Source organism: Odontesthes bonariensis, chromosome 22 (assembly GCF_027942865.1).
Source record: "Odontesthes bonariensis isolate fOdoBon6 chromosome 22, fOdoBon6.hap1, whole genome shotgun sequence".
Lineage (NCBI taxonomy): Eukaryota > Metazoa > Chordata > Actinopteri > Atheriniformes > Atherinopsidae > Odontesthes > Odontesthes bonariensis.
Genome location: NC_134527.1, coordinates 6,455,892 through 6,477,739, shown reverse-complemented (window position 1 = coordinate 6,477,739; position 21,848 = coordinate 6,455,892). Strand labels below are relative to the sequence as shown.

At 39.9% G+C, this 21,848-nt stretch overlaps 1 protein-coding gene and 1 long non-coding RNA gene across 3 annotated transcripts; one reads left to right on the top strand and one right to left on the bottom strand.

The window, feature by feature from the left end:
* Nucleotides 1-511: 511 nt before the first annotated feature.
* ppp2r2ab (protein phosphatase 2, regulatory subunit B, alpha b) lies at nt 512-13,277 on the bottom strand. Its single transcript, XM_075455580.1, has 10 exons — nt 12,971-13,277; nt 10,630-10,698; nt 8,087-8,184; nt 7,797-7,962; nt 6,792-6,904; nt 5,426-5,603; nt 5,153-5,317; nt 3,615-3,784; nt 3,185-3,276; nt 512-1,780 (listed from the first exon to the last, which is right to left on the bottom strand). The coding sequence occupies exons 1-10, from the start codon at nt 12,975-12,977 to the stop codon at nt 1,501-1,503; spliced, it is 1,338 nt and encodes a 445-aa protein (XP_075311695.1). The 5' UTR covers nt 12,978-13,277; the 3' UTR covers nt 512-1,500.
* A 1,843-nt stretch (nt 13,278-15,120) lies between these two features.
* On the top strand, nt 15,121-17,887 carry LOC142372361 (uncharacterized). Of its 2 annotated transcripts, none has more exons than XR_012768225.1 (3): nt 15,121-15,267; nt 15,454-15,568; nt 17,799-17,887. It is a non-coding gene; the product is annotated as an uncharacterized LOC142372361 (long non-coding RNA). The 2 variants fall into 2 exon arrangements; XR_012768224.1 differs by having other exon boundaries at nt 15,451-15,568.
* Nucleotides 17,888-21,848: the final 3,961 nt, after the last annotated feature.

Below are 21,848 nucleotides of genomic sequence, written 5' to 3'. Positions count from 1 at the left end.
AAATGAGAGCATTACTGTAACCAGAGAGGGATTTAAAACAGATAAGACATGCTTAATCAGGCAATCACAAGGATGCAAAAGTAGTCCTTTATTGTTATTATTTTTTTCCTTCGCTGTCAAGAGTAAAATTGCAGTTATACATTACCAGAGGCATCGATAGCTCAATCCCCCACATTTTTAAATATCATTTGCAGATATCAAGTGCAGAAGTTGCCTGTGTGGCTTTATTGCACCGCCAAATAAAGAAGCAATAACATCTGCGGTAGTTCAAATAGATGCTTTGAACGACATAATGCCCCAAATAATAATGTATGTTGTTTTGTTTTTTCTTCTTTTAAATTGCAGCCGTACAACACAGATATCCAAGTAGTCCAGTGTCAGATTCAAAGTTTTCCCTGTTGTGAAGCGCTGCTCGGGAGCTTATAGTACACCGTGGGAAGACAATACTTAAGATCACTCAAGAAAGATGTCAAAAGGTCCAGCTTCATTTCACAAAATGGGACGGAACACATCAGGAGACTTTTTTTTTTAATATAAATATGACAATTATAATAATTATCTTTGTATAGGCTCTATCTCTCATACCTGACTATTGTTGAACACAAAACAAAAGAGGGAAGAGGAAGCAATGCACAGAGATGTCAAGACAAAGAGCCAATCTAAAAGGGGAGTAAAGAAAAGAAAAAAAAAAAACAAATCTCTTCTGGTGTTTGGGCCCGTTTTGGTCACCCAGAGCCTGAGGCACAGCGACAGCGAGCAGGACAACACCTCTCTGGGCCGAAATCCGGGAACACGCACTGTACTTAAAACCTCGGGAGACCACAGTTGAGGTGTTGCTGTCCTGTATGAACAGTTAGTGTGTGGGAAGGGACAAAAAAAAATATATATATATATGTGTAATAAATTAACTGAGCATACTTGTGTGACCGTTGAGTGCATGTTTTAATAAACACGGAGACAAGAACCTCAAAAAAAAAAAAAAAGTGTACAAATACAGAAAAGGTAGTTTTTTTCCTTAGAAAAATTAAACACCACAATGGCACAGGACAAAAAGGGGACATACTCAAGTGTTTATTTTCCACTACAGAGCAATTTTTTTTTGGGGGGGGGGGAGTTATAAAAATAAGCATGTCTGTAGTCAGAATTTGAAGGAAATTAAACTGTTTTTACCCACATTAGAGAAGTTAGAACACAAAGGGGCAGAGGGCAAGGAAGGGAAAAAAAAAACAAAAAAAAAAAAAACGACATGACAAAGAAAAAACTTGGCACAACATCACTTAAACGACAAGGCAGACGTCACTCTGCTTCAGACAGACCGATGATGTGCAACAGAGTCTTCATCTGTCCACATCTAGAACAAAGTGGCAAAGTCTGGTCACTCGGTAGCGACGGACAGGGATGCTGGTTGTCGGCGTTACCACAGATCACCCCGGATGAGGCTGCGAGTGGCACGTTTGACGACACCTTTGCCTGATCACACACACGAGGATCGCCCTGCGGTTAGTTTATTTTATCCTGGAATATGTAGAGGTTGTTGGTTGTTGCCACTGCGATGATGTTGTCCTGGGGGTGCCAGGCAGTGTGAAGGATTTTCTTGTTGAAGTCCAAGCTGTCCACGCTGATTTCATCCTTTTTGCGTTTGCCGCCAGCACACACCTTGCGGGGCTTTAGGACCTGCATGGGCTTGCTGTTTTCGCGGGACGCTTCCAACATGACATCCCGCCTGTGGCCGCGGTCGAACATTCGGAAGAAGTTGTTGTATGAGCCAGTCATCACCACACTGACGAGAGGGGACAAGGGGAGAGGGTGTGAGCCTTGGACAGCGATAATATCTACAACCCCCGGCGATAATCACAAATCGCCAGGCGTGGAAGATGGTCATTCAGTTTGTTTTTTTTATTTTGTGAGAAAAGAAAAAGAAGACGACGACAACAGGTTGTTTTTATTTGATAGCTGAACGTTCTGGCTCTGTAAAATACCTTAAAAATAAGTTTTAAGGATGTTTAACCCTCATACCTGATTTAAAACAACTTAATTTCTGTAAAAAGGACATTTTTGTCCCCTTTTAAAACTACCTAAAAACATATGTTAATATTTTTTTCTGCTTTTTTTTTCATAGATCTTTTATTCCACTTCAGTTCTGATCATAAGTTTTTAATTATTTAAAAAAATGTAACCCTTTAAATATTGGTTTATATGATGTAAACGCCAATTTCTGTAAAAAAAACTTATATTTTCAATATATAGAATGCAAAGTGGAATTATTGAGTAGGGATAATTATGGTCTGGGATATGTCAATGAGTAGCAAATACATAGATTTTTAGGGATTTTTTATTTTTTGTTATGCCTGATTTTAAAAATAGAAAACTTGGTAGTTATGATCAGAACTGAAGTGGAATATAAGATTTATGAAATAAATAAACAAAAGTGGAAAAAAATATTAATATATGATGTTTTTAGGTCATTTTAAAAAGGGGACAAAAATGTCCCTTTTCAGAAATTAAGTTTTTTTTCTACACAATGAAAAAATTGCATTGTATATGATGTGCGTTTGAAATTCGAAACAATTGTCAAAAATGCACAACTGGACCAAATATGATGAGTATCACCATCAACAGTGTGAAATTAGAGGAGAAAGTACACCCCAAGTGGACAAAAATGTCCCCCATCAGGGATTAGGGTTAACCTTGAAGTTTTCTTAAGAACACATATCAACTCACTGGCAGCAAATAGTCCTGATCTCAATCTGTTTTCACTGATATCCACCATATTTTTCAATCAAACAAGAGTTCAATGATGAGGCTTCATCCTGGAAAGCTGGTCCGTCCCCTGCTCTACAAGAGAGATGCAACCCGACTGATGAAGAATATTGATTTTCATTAGAGAAGTCCACTCAGTTTCATTAGACCGTATCGTTTTTAACTCTACTTCATCTGATGAAAAAGAAACATTTCTAAAGAGACATTTGAGTGCATGTTTTACAAAGCCAGAATGTTCAGCTACTAATTATAAATAAAAATAATTTGTCACAACAAAGATGGAAAAAAAACTCGGTTTGTGAACGTCACACCAAAAAGGAACGACTAAATTATTCGGAGACCAACAATGAGTAGCGCATCAGCAGAAAAAGGAATGTGAGGACATTTTAAGAGCGTGGTATTTTCCGGGAGGACTGGTCTGTACCTGTCATTGCCATTCCAGCAGCATTCAAACTTGTCAAAGATGCAGTCGTTCTCATAGAGCGAGCACAGCTTGCCCCTCAGGTACTCGTGGACCTGCAATGATTGAAGGATTGTTATAAGAGGAAGGTGTGGAGGAGCACCAAGTGTGAACAGACCGTTCACACCTCATAGTTTCTGTGAGCCATGCAGTAAGAATGGCACTTAGATTTGTTGAATTTCACTGAATAGCATTAATGCTGTTAAAAGAAAATAGTCTGTGGTTTGGAGCATGATAATGAAAGGATAATCTGACCTGCTGCTTTGTACTTTGTGGAGTTTGTGTCAACAAGGCCATCAGATTGCACTTGACCTTTAAATTCTATCACATGGGTTTATTGTGTAACAGGCCTCACACCACATGGTGGTGCCGTGCATCTGCTCAGCAGTCTCACCTGATACGTTTCCACTGGCCTGCTTTCCATGTTCAGGTCCCAAACCTTCACCGACAAGTAGTCTCTGGTCATCATGTAGCGCCCATTGTGGCTGAACTTCACATCTGAGATCGATGATATGATCTCAGAGAAGAAGGAGCGGTTACTGGGATCTTCTGGTTCCTCGAACACTGGACGGTTGAAAGCAGAAGGAGACGCCGATCAAAAGTGCAGTCCGGTGTTAAAGGACGCACAGCTCGCTGACAACTGGTTGCTCATCGTAACGGCTTCAGTGCTTAATCTACCTCAGTGGTTCCCAAACTGTGGTACGCGTACCCCTAGTGGTACGCGGAGGTACTGCAGGGGGTACGCGGCACACGGGGAGTTTTTATTTCATTTATTTATTTATTTATTAAGGTGTCACACTTTTATGGAGGACTGTTTATGAAGGAGACTCCAGTTTTGTGATGAATGTTACATGAGTTAGGCCTGTATTCTTAAAAAGAGAGAGAAATGTTACTTGTTTAAGTTAGATAACAAGGGAAGATTATTTTGATTTAGTATTTATGCTATTTTGGTTAATTATTTATATTTCAAGATTTTTTATTTTTATTATTCTTATGTTGAATTCAACTGAGGTTAAAAAAAAGAGAAAGAAAGCCTGAGAATTTTATGTTTAAGTTTAGGATATTAAAAGGGGAACTGCAGTATTTTCAACATTAAGCCTCTTTTCTGAGTCGTCTGCAATGTTTTAGAACCCCCCTCACCGCTTTTCTGATGTTTACTGCTGTCTCCGGTATTTGCCTAATTTTGATTCTTCTCAACCTGCTTCAGAACGGCAAGTCATGCGCATGTCTAGAAAGGTCCGTAAAAGCACCATAAACGTCCGTTTTCAAAATCATCAACTCACCGGAGTGGTTACTGGTGTGCACTGGTAATCCATATCAAATTTCGTGGCGAAAAATTGCTTCTGTCGTGTTTTATTTGGCAGCTCGTTCATGCTCGCACTATTTTCTTAGTGGTGGCGGAGTAATATCAACGAACATCCAGTACAAAATGTCAAATAAAACACGACAGAAGCAACTTTTCGCCACGAAATTTGATATGGATTACCAGTGCACACCAGTAACCACTCCGGTGAGTTGATGATTTTGAAAACGGACGTTTATGGTGCTTTTACGGACCTTTCTAGACATGCGCATGACTTGCCGTTCTGAAGCAGGTTGAGAAGAATCAAAATTAGGCAAATACCGGAGACAGCAGTAAACATCAGAAAAGCAGTGAGGGGGGTTCTAAAACATTGCAGACGATTCATAAAAGAGGCTTAGTGTTGAAAATACTGCAGTTCTTCTTTAAATAAAATGATTTTCATGTAATAACCACTGTGTTGCTCTACTTTTGGAGAATCATCCCACGCGTTGTATGTGTGAGGGGGTACTCGTGGTGTGACAAGAAGGCTCAGGGGGTACTCAGGCCAAAAAAGTTTGGGAACCACTGATCTACCTGAATTAAGCACAGAAGAAGAGTGACTGATAAAAACAAAGACAGGAAGTACTCACGCTTGGAGTGCTTGTCACAGAGGGCTGAAGCCCTCATGTCGCAGAGGCGGATGGTTCCTTTGCTGCTGCTGTAGACGAAGGTGTTGCACTGAAGAGGATGGAACTCTGCTGCTGTGATCACCTCTGTTAGCTCCTCCATGTTGGCCGGTTTGATGTCAACGACATCTGAGGAGCACACGGTTAAGGACACATCGACACGGCCTCCTAAGAGAGTCTGACTCTCGATTTCGGATCGAGATGCTGGTGCTCAGACAGACGTGCGTTTAAGGATACTGAAGCTGCGGTCGGTGATCTCGAGGTTCCAGAGGTTGATGCGGAGGTCGTCTGCAGAAAGGTAGGTTTCATTGTCACTGTTAACCGAGACCGAGTTGATGTGGTAGGTGTGAGCGTTGGCGAACACCCTCCGTGGACTGGCCTCAACCATGAGGTCCATAGGTATTAAAACAGGCACCTGAGGGAGGAAAAAGCAAGAGATCATCTTAATATTAGGAGAGCTGAATTCTGAAGCACTAAAATCTCTTCTTATTTTTCTATTCAGCAGAGCATATTACAAGTAGGTTGGGTGGAATTCTATTGGCTAGATGAAAATGGAGGAAAAGCACCCTTTTTATTCAGGTTTTTCTTTTCTTTTCTCAGTTTTTATAAAACAAAATTCTATCTCCACAAACAAAAAGACAGAGGCTGACTGTCGCGGCCTTTTTGAGTTTCCAAACTATATTTTCTAACAAAGGCCGTGGGTGGCAGCAGGTGGTTTTGTTCTTGCACGCACTTCACAGTTGATTGTTTAAAAAATATATGTAGTTTATTTCTGACAAAAAAAAAATCTGAACAAAAGAATAACTAAAAATCTCTTACAATTTGGATGAAAAACGAAAGTTAATCTGATTTAACAAGCTCTAAAAGCGGTCAAAAAAAAATTAAATCATTCAACCACCACCTCCCGCCTTCACACCGGACATCCGACAAACAAAAAGAGCTCCTCCAACACGCCCCCGGTGTGTTCTTAATCTGTCTAATTAATGGGAGGGTCTAAAAGTTACCAAAATAATCTAAACAATTTCAAATATAAAAATGTCAAAACTAAAGTATATTCTAACTGCCCAAAGAAAAACTAAATTGATAGAACTTATGATTTACAAAACATAAATGGCCACAACACTGACCTGTGCTGAACGGGACTGACTAAAATAACAACTAAGATAAATAGATGACTAATATTCTAGTTGCTCAACAGTCCCGAGTCTTCTTTGTCGTATTTTGTGCTTCATGATTCATCTAATGTTTCTTTTGGTTAAAGGTCGGTCCAGCACCAAGACAAAGCCATGCTGTTGGAATAGATGCAGTATGGGATTTAGCACCGTCTTGCTGAAAAAGACGGGAGCATATCTTGCTCTAAAACCTAAAACACACCTTTCAGCACTCATGGGGCCTTTTCAGATGTACGAGTTGCCATTTCTGTTGGTACGAATGCCGCCTCGTACCCAACACAGATTCTCTGCGTTCAATCTTTTGAGTTATTTACTGTAGATGATGAAAAGTCTACAACCTGCTTACTCTCTTTACAATATCTTGATAATACGATTTCTATGCCTCACTGTATTCCTTCTCATGTAACGTATGTTTTGCATCTTTGACTGACCCGCAGCGCCGTGATAGTGTTTGGATCTTTGTATCTTCCATCATCCTCTTTGAGATTATAGCCCTCTGGTCTCCTGTCTCGTTCACTGATTTTCCACAATTTAATTGTCTTATCTGTGTGAAGAGAAAATATCACATTTAGGCCCCGTTAACATTTGATTTAAACATGCATTTTTGGGTGATCCTACCACAGGGACACAGCTGCATTTACCCAGTTAAAAAATATCTTAACATAGAGATTCATTACATTTCTGGCATGTGGTATTTTTGTAATGTGTATCAAACACTGGCATCTCTTTGTGATGTGACTAAGATGAAAATTTAGCTTATTTGGGGGTTAGGGGTATGTTTGGTCTTATTATTTGTCACCCTTTTATCTCTTTTTCTCTGCTTTTTTGCAGATTGTATCAATCTTACTGTTATCTGCAAAAAAAAGTAATAAAAATGAAGTGATTCTCTTTTTTTATATTGTGTTTCATTCCTTCTTTGTGTCCTTTTAATTGATTTTTGAAGCACTGAGGTGCACTTTTCTTTAAAAAACACGATCCCTGCCTTTTCTTCCCCCGCTTATGGAACTCCAAAGCCTCTTAAACATCTTTTGGTAATTTTCCTGAAATGTCATGACAGGGAGCAGGCTTATGCACTTGGAATTTTCATGAACGCTCCCCTGATCCCAAACGAGCACTGTGGGGACGTATTTTAATGCCAGCTGTATACGTACGTACAGAGAGCTGTCCACCTGTGATCGGACCACCCAGGACACATAATACAAAATGTGAACAGGCCCTAAGCACCAAAATACTACAAATCTGCACAATTCTTTACTTTAAATCTGTAAATAATGAGTTTCCATCTGCAGATCTTCACCATGTTCACATCTGACTTCAGTCTAAAAGGGTCTGTGATTAATTTCTCTGTGAAAACACAGTTTGAACAGCTCCTATTCGTTTAAAAACTGGTTCACCACAGACTTCAGCAGTTAACATTTATCCAGCAACTGATTTACCGTTAGTTGACAGGAGAAACTGAGCAGCATTCTTCTGAGGAAGCCAGCGTATTTTGTTGATCTTCTCCTCTATTTCCAAACTCTTCAGGTAGTCAAACTCGGGCTCGTGGCTCTGGAAGGTGCTGTAAACATTGTACTCGCTCCGAAACTGAGGCGGGTTCTTATTCTGTCGGGAGCCATGTGAAAATGCACATTAACATTCGCTTTGTCAAATGATCAGGTGCATTACAAACAGAAAGAAGCATCTGAGGAGGAGGAGGAAGTGATAGTTTGTTGGAATGTGAGGGTACCTCTATTTCCTGCTGGAAAATGACTACACGCCCACCCTTGTCTCCGGTGGCCAGCAGCTCCCCTGTGTGGTTAAACTCAACAGTGGAAATAATGTCCGCTGAAAACAAAAAGACAAAAGAAAGGTTATTAAAAAATAAAAATAAAAACTTTATTTATACCAAGTACACCGACAAAGCATTCATTCTGAACTCGCCCTGGATTTCTCTCTCTCTGGTAATAGGAGCGTTGGATAAACGGACATGTTTGAAATGCAGAGAGATGTCACAGAATGTAGAGCAGACAGGAGATGATCACTAACCTAGTTTCTCTCTTTACCCCCCCTCCTTACTGACAGCATTAAAATATCCTCTCACTCACATAAGCACTTGTTTAGGTGTTTCTTTCCCATTGGATACCAGGATATATACATCTCTATTCTATCTAAACATACAGAGATATAATACCCTGGCCAAGTCGCCCATCCCTATGCGATTCTAACTCCTCAGTGTGGTAGAAGAAAGTGGATAAAAATTGTGCATGCAGCCTGCAGAACAGGCAACAATACACAGGATAAAGAGATGAACGGAGTTTGTGGATCCTCCAACTTCAGGCATTTTGTGTTAAAAAGGTTCAAACATTCGACAAAACTCAAACATGTCGGAGTGCTACAGAACCCCATGATTAGAGTAGACTCATCAACTGATGACACACCAAGAGTCCCGTGGTGCCACTTCAGATTCGTTCACTTATTAAGGAATAAGAACATCACAGAGTCGAAATAATAAGCTTCTACTACTTGAGAAAATGTCACAATGGAAGAGAAACTTTATATTCTTAAGTATAAAGTCTTTAAAAGACGCATCAAGTGTGAACAAATTATACGGCGTCAGTTTACATCAGCCGGTGCTTCACTTTAATTAGTCGTCTGCTTTGAGACACCAGGTTGCACCCCACTGAGTTCCATTATATATGCAGGGTTGGCAAGTAAAGACAGTTGAATCCGACTTATTTACAGCAAGGGGCAAGTGGAATAGTTACAGGCAGATGTGTAAAAAGGAGTCCCAGCTCCTCTTAAACAATCAGGTTCTTCTGATGGATCTTTTGTCACAAGTCAAGCAACATCGAGCTTTATTCTTGAATGTGTTGTGATGACGAATTCTCGAGGGGGTTTTCCTCTAAAAGTAGATGCAATGCTGGTTCAGAGCCAGAATCTTACTTACAACCCCCCCCCCCCCCCACCTCCTCCCTCTCCTCTTTCTTTGTTTGACTCTCTGGCGGCTGCTACAGCAGGACCAGCTCTTTGTTGGGCCAGAGCAAAGAAGCATCTGGGACTGTGGGCGAGGTTACGGAGACCAATCGAAACCAACTAAAAGGTTTTAAAAAGCCACGTTTACATATTCAGAGACTGTGTATTGTTCAAACTGCTCAATTTCTAAACAGAACAAAAAAAACAAAAAAAAAAAACATGGATTTTCATTCTCCTGCTGTTTAACGGCAACATTTATAAACGCATCCCCATGTGCCGTATTCACAACTATCACTTTCAGTGAATTTGAACTGAACTCGCAACTTTGTTACAAACACTGTTGAGGGTTTTAATGTCGCCAACTGGCAATAATACTGCCCACTTGAGACGGTTGTATGAATCCCATTTGTAGTGCCGCTTATAAATACTGATTAGCACTTAAAAATGCCAATTGACAGGGCAAAGAAACATATTTGAGCTATTAAACGGACCCCGATGCTACCCAGCAAGTTAGCAGCACGAAGCCTATAATTCAGTGCCAATATTCCGTATACGCTTTGTCAGAAGTCAATTACCATGGTGTTTGACTTGTTGAAGAGGATTTAGGTGCAAGTCAGTAATTGTTATTTTACAAAATGAGAACCAAATGGCTCTTTAATACGACACCTGCTGCGCCGTGAACTGCAAAAGAGTGCACAGTGTGGGCACAGCACAGGTGACCAACAGGGCAGCATTTATACAGCTCTCTGAATTTACCATCGAAAAGAATTCCTCTCAAAAATCTTTGCATTTCAATTACTTTACATAAAGGCATAAGAGACGAGATAACATAAGGCTTGGTGTCCAATTTTGCTCAATGACAGGTAGCTTCTAAAATTAAAAGAAGCGTCTGGATTGCAGCGGCACTACCATAATTATAACACAGCTCTGATAAGACCAGTGTTTCAGGAACCTGGACCATTGGAGTGTGAACAAAACACGAGTTACACTGAAGCTGAAATCTTAATATTGGCTAAAATCTTGAACGAGCAGCGCTCTCGCTGATCATTTTCAAACTGAACACCAAAGATGAGTCATCAAGTTCAGAGCAATGACACAGCTTATTTAAGGTATTCAGAGTTCGTATCAAAACCTATGACATTACGGTCCTGTTTCAGGGCGTGTGCATTTAAAATGTGTAACAGACTGTCACGCCCTGGGATTGCTAAATAGTGACAGTGCTGTTTAGCGAATGTTTGCTCAGTATCTCATCGACACACCGACATATTTTCCCAAAATGCTTTAAATTTTTTTCCCCCCTCAAATCAGAGTTCATACCTTCAGCTACATCATCATCAATGGCTCCTTTCACCTGAGAGAAGCACCACTGCATGTCACCACCAGGTCCTGAAAGAGGAACAAACACTCAAAACTGCATTTCTGGCTAGCTACAGGTTTATGACATCATTAAGAAAAAAAAAGAAAAAGAAAGCCCCTTCTTCTTTCTCTTGTTTATGTACATGCAAACTTTAACAGCAGAATAATAAAAGGCATTGATGAAGAACACAGATGCTGAAACTAAAGACTGGTGGCAGACCAGTTGCTAAACTGTGTGTGATCATCGATGTGCACACATCCTAGGGCTGGGCGATATATCAATATTTAAGATATATCGATATATTTTTAAATAAGATATGGAATTAGACCATATCGCATATATCGATATAGTTCAAATATCGGAAACAGGTAATCTCAAGCTGATGTTTAAAAACGTTTTTCTTAAACTGAGGACTTTATTTTGTTATCTCTTTATATATAAATGCTGCCCTCAGAAAAATATTTACCTATCTTATTTTTTAGGCCAGTTTTATTTAAGATATTTTTTTATTTAAATGTGCACCTTACGGAGCTTTGTTATACAGTGTTTATGTTTACATTTTATAGTGAGTTTTCAATAAATCTACTCGTATTTGGCTTTGACTTTGACTGAGCATTTAATTTCACAGCTCTCACTTTGCGGAAAAAATATCGGGATATATATCGTATATCGAAATTCAACCTTAATATATCGGGATATGACTTTTGGTCCATATCGCCCAGCCCTAACACATCCTCACACGACTTCTGCAAGTCTCACACAAAAGAATGAAACTGACATTTAATTCTCACGCAATACAAACAGAGAGATATTCCAGGACTACTCCATGTACACGTGACACCTGCAGAACCGGTTCTGTTATGGGAAGTGTCAGGTACAAATCATGTACACCACACAGAATGAACTCCAGACCACAGTAACAATCACCGAGAGACTTTCATCTTTTCTACGACTTGTAAACTAGTAATGACAGGAGATGTTCTGAGGCCAGGCTCATACATCAGCTGGAAGGGGAAAAAAAACAAAGCATCCTGTCTTAACTGATAATAAACACCCGTCTCCACAGGTTCTCCTTCAACATAGCTCACTGTAAAAGAAAGATATGATCCTACATGTTTTTGCACATCGTTCTTTCCATTTCTGCAAAACTAAAAACTGATTTCATACGCTGATAATGTCCACACATATCGTAAAAGCCATGCAAAAATAATCAAGGACACTTATTCGCCAGGCATATGTAGTGAAGTGGAAACTGATTTGAAACAATAAGGAAGGACAGAGCTGGCACCCAAGAAAGTGCCAGGAAAAGCCAATAAGTGTCTCAACGATGAAATTCAGTTTTGGGATAACACCCAATGACAGTGCTTAAAGTTAAGCGTCGTCTATACTGCCAAATGGACAAAATGCATCCACTAGAAACATGTCTTGCCACCGTTGAAGGGCCACATGATTAAACAGGTAAGGCAGGGTTGAGGGCGCACACCCATTTCAATAACTACAACAACTCCACCCTCACTGTCAGGATAAGCTAACGAATGACAAGCACAACAAGGCGAGATTCAATTAATTCTCAACCGTCTTTTATGAACGGTTCGTTCTCTTCCTTCAAATGTCCCAGACACATTCCTTGTGATTATTCGGTCCTTTTGGACAGGAACTACACAAAACAGCCAGCTCAGTCCGCGGCAGGCCTGGACTGCTAGCCTGCATGTGGGCAATGTCAAAGTTTGCGCTAAAGCTAGCTCACCTTAGGAGTGTTTAAGAGAAATGTAGTGGTGCGGACACCGCCCCTACAACCTTTGACTATTTACTTTTATTTCTGAACATTAGCAACATACCAGAACATGTAAATAAGCAGTTCATAGGACCCATGCAAAAGTCTGAGAATCAGCCGTTAAAACTACGGTTATGGTGTCAAAGAATTATCGCAATTTTTGGCTAAAAGAGTATGCATAGTTAGCTTGTAATAATAGTTCGGGTCGGTTTACCAGCTATCGGATGCTAACAGCCGATGGCTAACGAGCTTTAGCCGGTAAAGACAGGCCAAATGGGCGATGACACTCGAGTTTACTAGCTAGCTAAGACTAGCATTAGCATTAGCATTAGGCTAGTATTGGCTAACTTTGGCTAGCTTGCTGCCGTTAGCTAAATCACCAGTCGGCTGCTTAAGCTAAATCTGTCACCTCCCAGGTCTGAGAGCTTGTTGAAACAAAGCCGTGCAGTAAAAATATATATATATAAAAAAGAGAGAGACGCCACTCAGTTGAACACATTTATGAGTGCAATGGTTGAAGTAATTACCTGCCATGACGAGACAGACAGTGGAGCTTGCCTCAGTCAGTCACGATCCTGCTTCCCACTCCCACGCGTTGATTCGTGGGATCTGAACTTTTTCTTCCGCTCAGTACCCGCTGACTGTGTGCTCAGAGCTGGATGTCAGGCCTCAAATGAAGCCTTTCACTGGGTATATTATTACTCTCCCGTTTGATTTCCCGCTACTCCCTTCGCTGTTTCCCTCTGTGTATCAGCCTCTCTCGCCGCCGGCTACTTCGCATCCCACCCCACTAGATTCTCTTCCGCACGTGAACCAAAGGCTTTTTATAATGCGCGCGCACATAGCACAGCAGATGTAAAGGCACGCGCGTATATTCTCCATATCTGGCATTGGATGGAGAGAGAACTGCCCTTCTTAATCTGTAAACTAATGCTGTTACTTAAAAAAAGCAATGAATTTAGGTGCTTATAATTGCTGTGTTCAGCTCCCTTAAAAGGTACGTTTGTTACTGAGTCGCAATGTCCAAGTCTTACAAACGGATACGGCTTTGTCCATTATTTAATGAATAACCCCTAGTGTAGTAGTGCCTGGAAAAGAGGGTATAAACTCACTTTTTAAATGGCCTCTCTAGCAAAGGATGAACTCCCCATTTCCATGTTTTTGTTAAAACATAATTCTAGAACACAGAGCCGGCCCAAGGCATATGCCAACTATGCGGTCGCTTAGGGCCCCCACGCCACCAGGGGGCCTCGAGAGCAATTTTGAATTTAATTTTGATTACAACTTTATTTTTCTGTAAGATAATGTGAATGTCATTTGACTCTATTTTGTATTTGTATTTTGAACATTTTGCACGCCATTGCACATCTGAAAGAAATTAAACTATTTAACGTGTTTACTACAAAGTCAGTCTCCAGCCTGCTGATGTTACTTTCAAATAGTTAAATTAATGAGCAATACTTATACATCACTCTTTATGTAGAAGTTAATTAAACCATATTTATGAGTTTGCTGACACCTGTATAATGTAAGATGATTACAAATAATGCTAATGATTGTGGGTCCGTTACACACATAACAGTGTAGCCTATGGAATAATGAGGCATCTGGAGCTGAGGTGATGGTAGGGGGGCCCCAAATGAAATTCTGCTTAAGGCCCCATAAAGGCTTGGGCCGACCCTGCTAGAACATCCCACATGAATGTCCTGGGAGGCGGTTATTGCCTCACCTAAGGAAACAAGTGAAGGCCTTTCAGGACCGACTCCAGTTTGCTTAAATCATCCTGGGGTTTGCGTGGAGGATGCCATCATCTACCTGCTTGAGTAAGCCCGCTCTTATCTAGACAAAACAGGCAGCACAGTGAGGACCACGTTGAAGATACAGAAATTACAGATGGATGCTTCCATATAACTTTGTGGATTATTGACAACTTAAGTGCGACTGAAGGGTTGTGTGTCTGAGGAGGTGGTCAGTAGCACAGGAGCACCGCAGGGGACTGTACTCTCACCGTTTCTCTTCGCGCCTCAGACTTCCTGTATAACTCCTGAGTCCTGTCATCTCCAGAAATAAAGCCAAACACTGTCTTCATCTTCAGTGAAGAGGTGGAGGTTCTTGAATACAGATACCTAGGAGTCTACCTGGGCAGCAGACTGGACTGGAAGTGCAACACAGAGGCTGTCTTGAAAGAAAAATGGCATGAGAGACTTGTAACTCTGCTTCTACTTTTTGCTAAGGTCCTTCTGCACCAAAATGCTGCATGTTTTCTACAAGTCTGTTGTGCAGAGTGCAGTCAGCCTTGCAGCCGTCTGTTGGGGCAGCAGCATCAGAGCCAGTGATTTGAAGAAACTGAACAAACTGTTAAAGGTGACTCTGTGCTGGGTTGTTCTGGAGCTCCTGAACCGGATTATACTTTGAAGAATACTGCAGAAGTTAAAGAACAGAAAGAAAAACACTGTAAATGTGCTTACCGACCCTCTGCCCCAGGTGGAGAAAGTTCTGCCCCACCTGCTCCAGTCAGTGAATCCAGGGCAGCTCTGTCAGAGTCTCGCCAAAGATGAAGTGAGTAGCGTAAAGTGTTGCTATGAAAAGCCCATAAGTCTCATCAGTAAGTAGGATTTTTTTAGATTTTCTATTGCTTTTTTGTCTTTACAATATGAGCATAGCAGAGCTAGTGTTGCACAGTTGGAGGAGACTTTGCAGAGCTGTTGGACAGGGATTTGGGTGGGGCCATTTAAGCTTAATCAATGATCCCCATTCACTAAAAGAGGAAGACGTTGCAGGAACATACACGTCCTGTTTTCAGGAACACAGGCGACTTTTTTAGGTGAGTAATAACTGCTACAGTTGGATGCTAAACTTGATATATATTTAACAGAATCTAATACAAAACCTTTTCAAATAGTGACATGGCACGGATAAACTATGATATTACTATACAGTAATAAGCAAAACATGTATGTTTTCTTGCCTGTCAGAGTTTCTCAGCAAGATATTTTTCCTCCTCCAGTAGTTTCTGTGAGTCATGCATGCTGGGAAAAAAAATCAATTGTCTGCTGGAGGACTCTGGAGGGACTGGAGAGCTTGTGAAATTTCTTCGCAGCACAAACACGCAGGCCTTGACTTGGGTGAGCTTCACCACCCACGATCAGATCCTTTATCTTTTTTCTGAGAAAGCGTGCCTGCTGGAGAGAAATACAGCACTGTAGCAGGCTCAGAAATGCAAGAATGTGAGGGACATCATCCACTGGTAGGCCCAAAGAGATGCTTTGCTGCCCATTTCACCTGTCAGCCGTTTTTACTCATAGGTCTAAATCTGTAGTTTCTTCTAATCTTCTAATCTCAGCTGTTCGGAGTGATGTCTCTGGATTATACAGAATATATTGTTTCAAATCAAATTTCTGTTCATAGGCTAGCATGATCACAGCAAACATGCTATCATGCTGATGTTGCAGATACAGCCATGTGGAATGCATGGTTTTACTTATGAACAGATATCAAGCTGATTTCATGAGCTTCTTTATTAATAAAATTGTTTCTATCAGAGAGAAGATTGATGGAGTCCTTCCCACTATTATCAGTGATGTATCATCAAGTACAGCAGCTTTAGAAGTATCTTTAGAACCTGATTTGTATTTAGACGGCTTCTGCCCAGTTGATCTCTCTGAACTAACAACAGCAATAGTCTCTTCTAAACCATCAACTTGTGTTTTAGACCCAATCCCAACCAGACTGTTCAAGGAGGTTTTCCCATTAATTGACACTTCCATATTGGATTTGATCAATCTGTCTTTGTTGACAGGATATGTACCTCAGACTTTTAAGGTTGCTGTAATTAAACCTTTACTTAAAAAACCTACTCTTGATTCAGAAGTGTTGGCTCATTATAGACCTATATCTAATCTCCCTTTTATGTCTAAAGTTCTTGAAAAAATAGTTGCAGCTCAGCTTTGTGATCATTTACACAGAAATAATCTGTTTGAAGAGTTTCAGTCAGGATTCAGAGTGCATCATAGCACAGAAACTGCACTGCTGAAAGTTACCAATGATCTCGTATGATATCGGACTTGTGTCTGGGCTTGTCCTGTTGGATCTCAGTGCTGCATTTGATACGGTCGATCACAGTATCTTATTACACAGACTTGAACATGTTATTGGGATTAAAGGAACTGCATTAGGCTGGTTTAAGTCATATTTATCTGATAGATTTCAGTTTGTTCTTGTAAATGAAGAATCTTCCTCACACACCAGAGTAAGTCATGGAGTTCCCCAGGGTTCTGTGCTTGGACCGATTCTTTTTACTTTATACATGCTTCCATTAGGTAACATTATTAGACAGCATGGCATAAATTTCCATTGCTATGCTGATGATACTCAGCTGTACTTATCTATAAAACCAGATGAACCCAATAGGATGGTCAGACTACAAGCATGTCTTAAAGACATAAAGACCTGGATGACTCAGAACTGTCTGCTGCTAAATTCAGACAAAACTGAAGTCGTTATCTTTGGACCTGAGCGTTTCAGGGAGAAATTGTCTAGCTATATAGTTACTCTAGATGGTATTTCCTTGGCTTCTAGTTCTACAGTGAGGAACCTTGGAGTTATTTTTGACCAGAACTTATCATTTGACTCGCATATAAAACAGGTTTCTAGGACTGCCTTCTTTCATCTTCGTAATATTGTTAAAATCAGGAACATCTTGTCTCAGAGTGATGCAGAAAAACTAATTCATGCATTTGTTACTTCAAGATTGGACTACTGTAATTCTTTATTATTGGGCTGTCCCACATATTCTCTGAAAAGCCTTCAGTTGATCCAAAATGCTGCAGCCAGAGTTTTGACGAGAACTAACAGGAGAGATCATATTTCTCCAGTTTTAGCTTCTCTTCATTGGCTCCCTGTTAAATTCAGAATAGAATTTAAGATTCTTCTCCTTACATATAAAGCTCTTAATGACCGAGCTCCATCTTATCTTAAAGATCTCATTATAAGATATTTTCCTAACAGAGCACTTCGTTCCCAAACTGCAGGTTTACTTGAGGTTCCCAGAGTTTCTAAAAGTAGAATGGGAGGCAGAGCCTTCAGTTATCAGGCCCCTCTATTGTGGAAAAAGCTGCCAGTAAATGTCCGGGAAGCAGACACCCTTTCCACTTTTAAGACCAGGCTTAAAACTTTCCTTTTTGATAAAGCTTATAGTTAGGGATGGCTCAGGTGATCCTGAAACATCCCATAGTTAAGCTGCCATAGGCCTAGACTGCTGGGGGGCCTCATCTGTCACACCTTTCCTCACTTTACTCTCTTTATGTATATGTGATATTATTTTGGTCATTAACTCGTGTTTCCCTGTTCCAACAGATATCCTTTGAATGGTGTTACAGTGCCGCCGCCGCGGCAGCCCCCTCCCCCCCTTTCTGTCTTCTCAAACCCCAGCTGGTCGAGGCGGATGGCCACCCTTCCTGGTTCTGGTTCTGCCAGAGGTTTCTTCCTGTTAAAAGGGAGTCGTTTCTCTCCACAGTCGCCTCAGGCACGCTCAGGCCGGGAGATTGGACCGAAAAACAAAAAGTTTTCAGTGCAATCTGTTGGTTTTTTTAGCTAGGAAATTGTTTTTGAATTGGCTCTATATGAACGAATTGGATTATTTTATGAATTATGATTATTATTAATTAATTGAATTCCAATTGGCTTGAATTGGACTTACTATCTAAGTGCCTTGAGATGACATTTGTTGTATTTGGCGCTATATAAATAAAAATGAATTGAATTGAATTGAATCGTTAGTATCACTATTATTTGGTAATTATTATTATTATTTACGGACAAAATGGAGTTTGTCAATCTACGGTGAGAACGATTATTCACAAGTGGAAAACATTGAAGACAGTTATCAGTCTTTACAGGAGTGGACGTCCCAGCAAGTTCCCCCAAGATCAGATTGTCTAATCCTCAGAGAAACTACAAAAAAAAAAAAACAAGTGCTCTAAGACTGCACTGGTCTCAGTTAGCATGTTAAATGTTAAACTTCATGACAGTGTGATTAGAAAAAGGCTGAACAAGTACGGCTTGCTTGGAAAGGTTGCAGGAGAAAGCCTCTTCTCTCTAAAAAGAACATGGCAGCACAGCTTAAGGTTTGAGACTTCTGGAACATTTTCCTCTGGACAGACCAGACCAAAGTGGAGATGTTTGGTTACAATGCACAGACAAACACAAACACCTCATACCTCTGAAACACCGTGCAGTCAAGGAGTCCACCATTAACTTCTCTGTATACCAAAGTATTCTGAAGTCAGTGACAGCTGAAGCTTGGCTTAAACTGGCTCATCCAACAGGACAATGACCCCAAACACAGCAGACATATTACATTTTTATGGGTCATCAATACCAGGAGGATCCAGCCCATTAATGTCTGTGCAAATTCTATATTCTATTCTAAACCATTGAGAAGATAATAAGTTATTTCATAATAAAGACGACAAAGTTGTGTGCTGCTGGTGGTAATAGAAGAAATGTAACTTAAACTTAAAATCAAAGTCATCGGGAACCATTCTTTAAAGAAACAAATCCCTTCAGGAGATGATATGTACAAAAAAATACAAAAAAAAAAAACAAGAAAAACAAGAAAAAAATGTCAGTGTACCCCAAAAGGCTGCAACACTTTGAAACACTTGCTCTGATTTGGTTGAGCTGATCCTTTTAGTTCTACCACGACATCCACAGAGGGCATCTTAAGTGATCAGCTCTGTCAGTTAAGGATTGCACAACTTCCTTTGTTCCAGGCTGACGGTGGCACGCGTTCCTGCCTCAAGCTGCAAGGCACAAAAACAAGACTTTCTTGTTTGAATGTTTTCATCTACAACTGGATCTCTCCAACGTGTGCAGGAATTACAGCTTTTAGACTGTGGGAGACAATAATGAGAACAATACAGCAGACAGTATCCATTGAAATCAACATGCAAATTCCATAAATACGTTGCACCGAGTTGTTAAACATGATCTTATGTGTTCATATAGATAGCACACTGCTTTGGTCACCTTTGCATATTGTATTCATGCATTTTTAAGCTTCTTGAGTGTCTTTCTGTGTGGTAAAAAATGACTTCTGTCTGTACATATGCTCATTATTCTACCTTATGCAACCCCTGGCAAAGAATATGGCATCGCTTTTCTTGGAGGATGTTCATTTACCTGGTTTCTTTCATTGGAACAAAACTATCACAGATGTGGCACAAAACCTTTGTTTCATAGACGAATATTCTGGCTTTTTAAAACATGTATTACACATTAAATAAAACAGTTTTCAGATCACTAAGATGAAAAAAACATTTGGGATCACATTTTAGGTTGAATTTAGCCTGTACAATGCAGTTAAAGAGGGTTAACTGTCAGCTATGTCAAAAATGTGGAGCTGGTATGAACAAAATGGGAAAAATGTAAAAGGGAAACATACAGTTCGACCAAGGAAGATGCCGAAGTGTCAAAGCAATACACTTTGTAAATGAAAAATGCGCAGCAAAAGGAGTCAGTGTCAGCGTTTCTGACCAAACTGCAACAAAACCCAGCTGAATGGATGGGATTCATATCCTTAAAACAGCCAAACGTAAAGCACCAACAACAAAACAAGGTTACAGAGGGCTAAAGAGCAGAAATCATGTGGGTGATGGTGATGGTGATGCAACTTCTGTTGGGTGTAGGTCCAATGAATCATATAAAAACAAATGCTTGAAGAAAACAAGCACATTTCCTCATTCATCCATGATGTGGGGTTGATGCCAGATAAAGGACCAGGGGAGATAGCACAGGCACAGATGGAAGGAAGAAGAAAAGTGTCCAAAATGTAAATCAAAAGATTCAGATGTGGTGATACTGAGGTCATTTTTCAGGACGATAATGAATCTTGCCACAACTGTCTTGATTTCAATATAAATGAAGATTCATGTTAGAAAATTAAAAAAAATGGTCCATGACAATGTTTAGTAATGATAATGTCAATAACAATAATAATGATAATAACAGTAACAACATTAACCATAATAACAATAATAATGATAATAAGAAGAACTTTTTCTAAACTAAATTAAACAGCTTAATGAAGATCCTTCAAGAGTGATAAATACATAATCTTACCAGGTGTTGTTTTCAACCTATCTATACAAATAGGGGAAAGGAGATAAAATCACATCACTCGTCTTAAATGTTCTGTTGTTGCTCAGTCAACTGTATCACTTTTATCTAAGTATGCTGGCTTTGTGTGGATGGATAAAAACAAACCTGCAGTGTGTCACTGTGACCACTAGAGGGCAAGCAAGCTTTGAAGACTTGCAAGTTGATTTGAATTGAATCGCCACCTGGTTATTACTTTCTCTGCGTCCTAATATCAGCATTTATCAACTTTGATTATGAAAAAGCAGTTTTTTGACAATTGCAACATGTTGACAGCTTTGCAATCCATGCAAAACCAGTTTACTCCAGGTCACTGAGCCATGGTATGGATGGAAGCTGAATGAAATATAGAATCTTTGTGAGATTTATACTTTCTAAGCACACAAAATCGCTGATTATAACAAGGTGGAACCATTTCTAACTCTGTATATATATATATTATATATATATTTATATATAATATATAAATCTCCTCTCGGAGATTCAATACATTGGAAAAAAAAAAATTTTCTCTCTCTCTACAGCTTTGCTAATCACTTATGTAGACGTTGGAAATTACATGCCAGGCACAAATCTAGGGTTCTGTGGGAAGATGTCGTCATTTGCAAGAACATACGTTGAAATGTCACTCTATAAAACAAGCAATGGCAGTTTCTGGATCATCTCAGTGTGTTTTGAACAGAAAAGAGAAACGTGAAAATATGCAAAACATGTATATTTACTGTTTATATATTCATAAATACACATATGAACATCTACTAAAATACACAAACACAGACGTACAAACAAACAGAATACTAGTTATGGTAAGTAACAGAACAAGTGAAATACAGCATATCAAACAATAAAAGTTTAAATTCCATGTAGCTAAGTCAGTAGTATAGCATTCATGCCTCACAACTATAGGCAGATGCAGCATACAAGCTCACACTCAAAGGCACACACACACAGACAGACTCCAACACACACATATTTATTGATTATAAGCCTGGGAGAATAAAAAAAAATTGTCCTTGAAAGTAAAGTTGGATCTAATTCTGGCAAAGACCTTCACTTGATGAGCTGAGACATCTCATCGGTTTATAGACAGTGAGAGAGAGAAAGAGATGCACCAAATCTCGAAGAGCTTTATGGTCCATCAGGAGGATTTTGAAGTGAATGGAACAAGGAGCCACTGAAGCGACTTCAGGACAGGAGTAATGAGCACAGATTCCCATGCGTATGTTGAACTTTGTGGAGCCCTAGGCC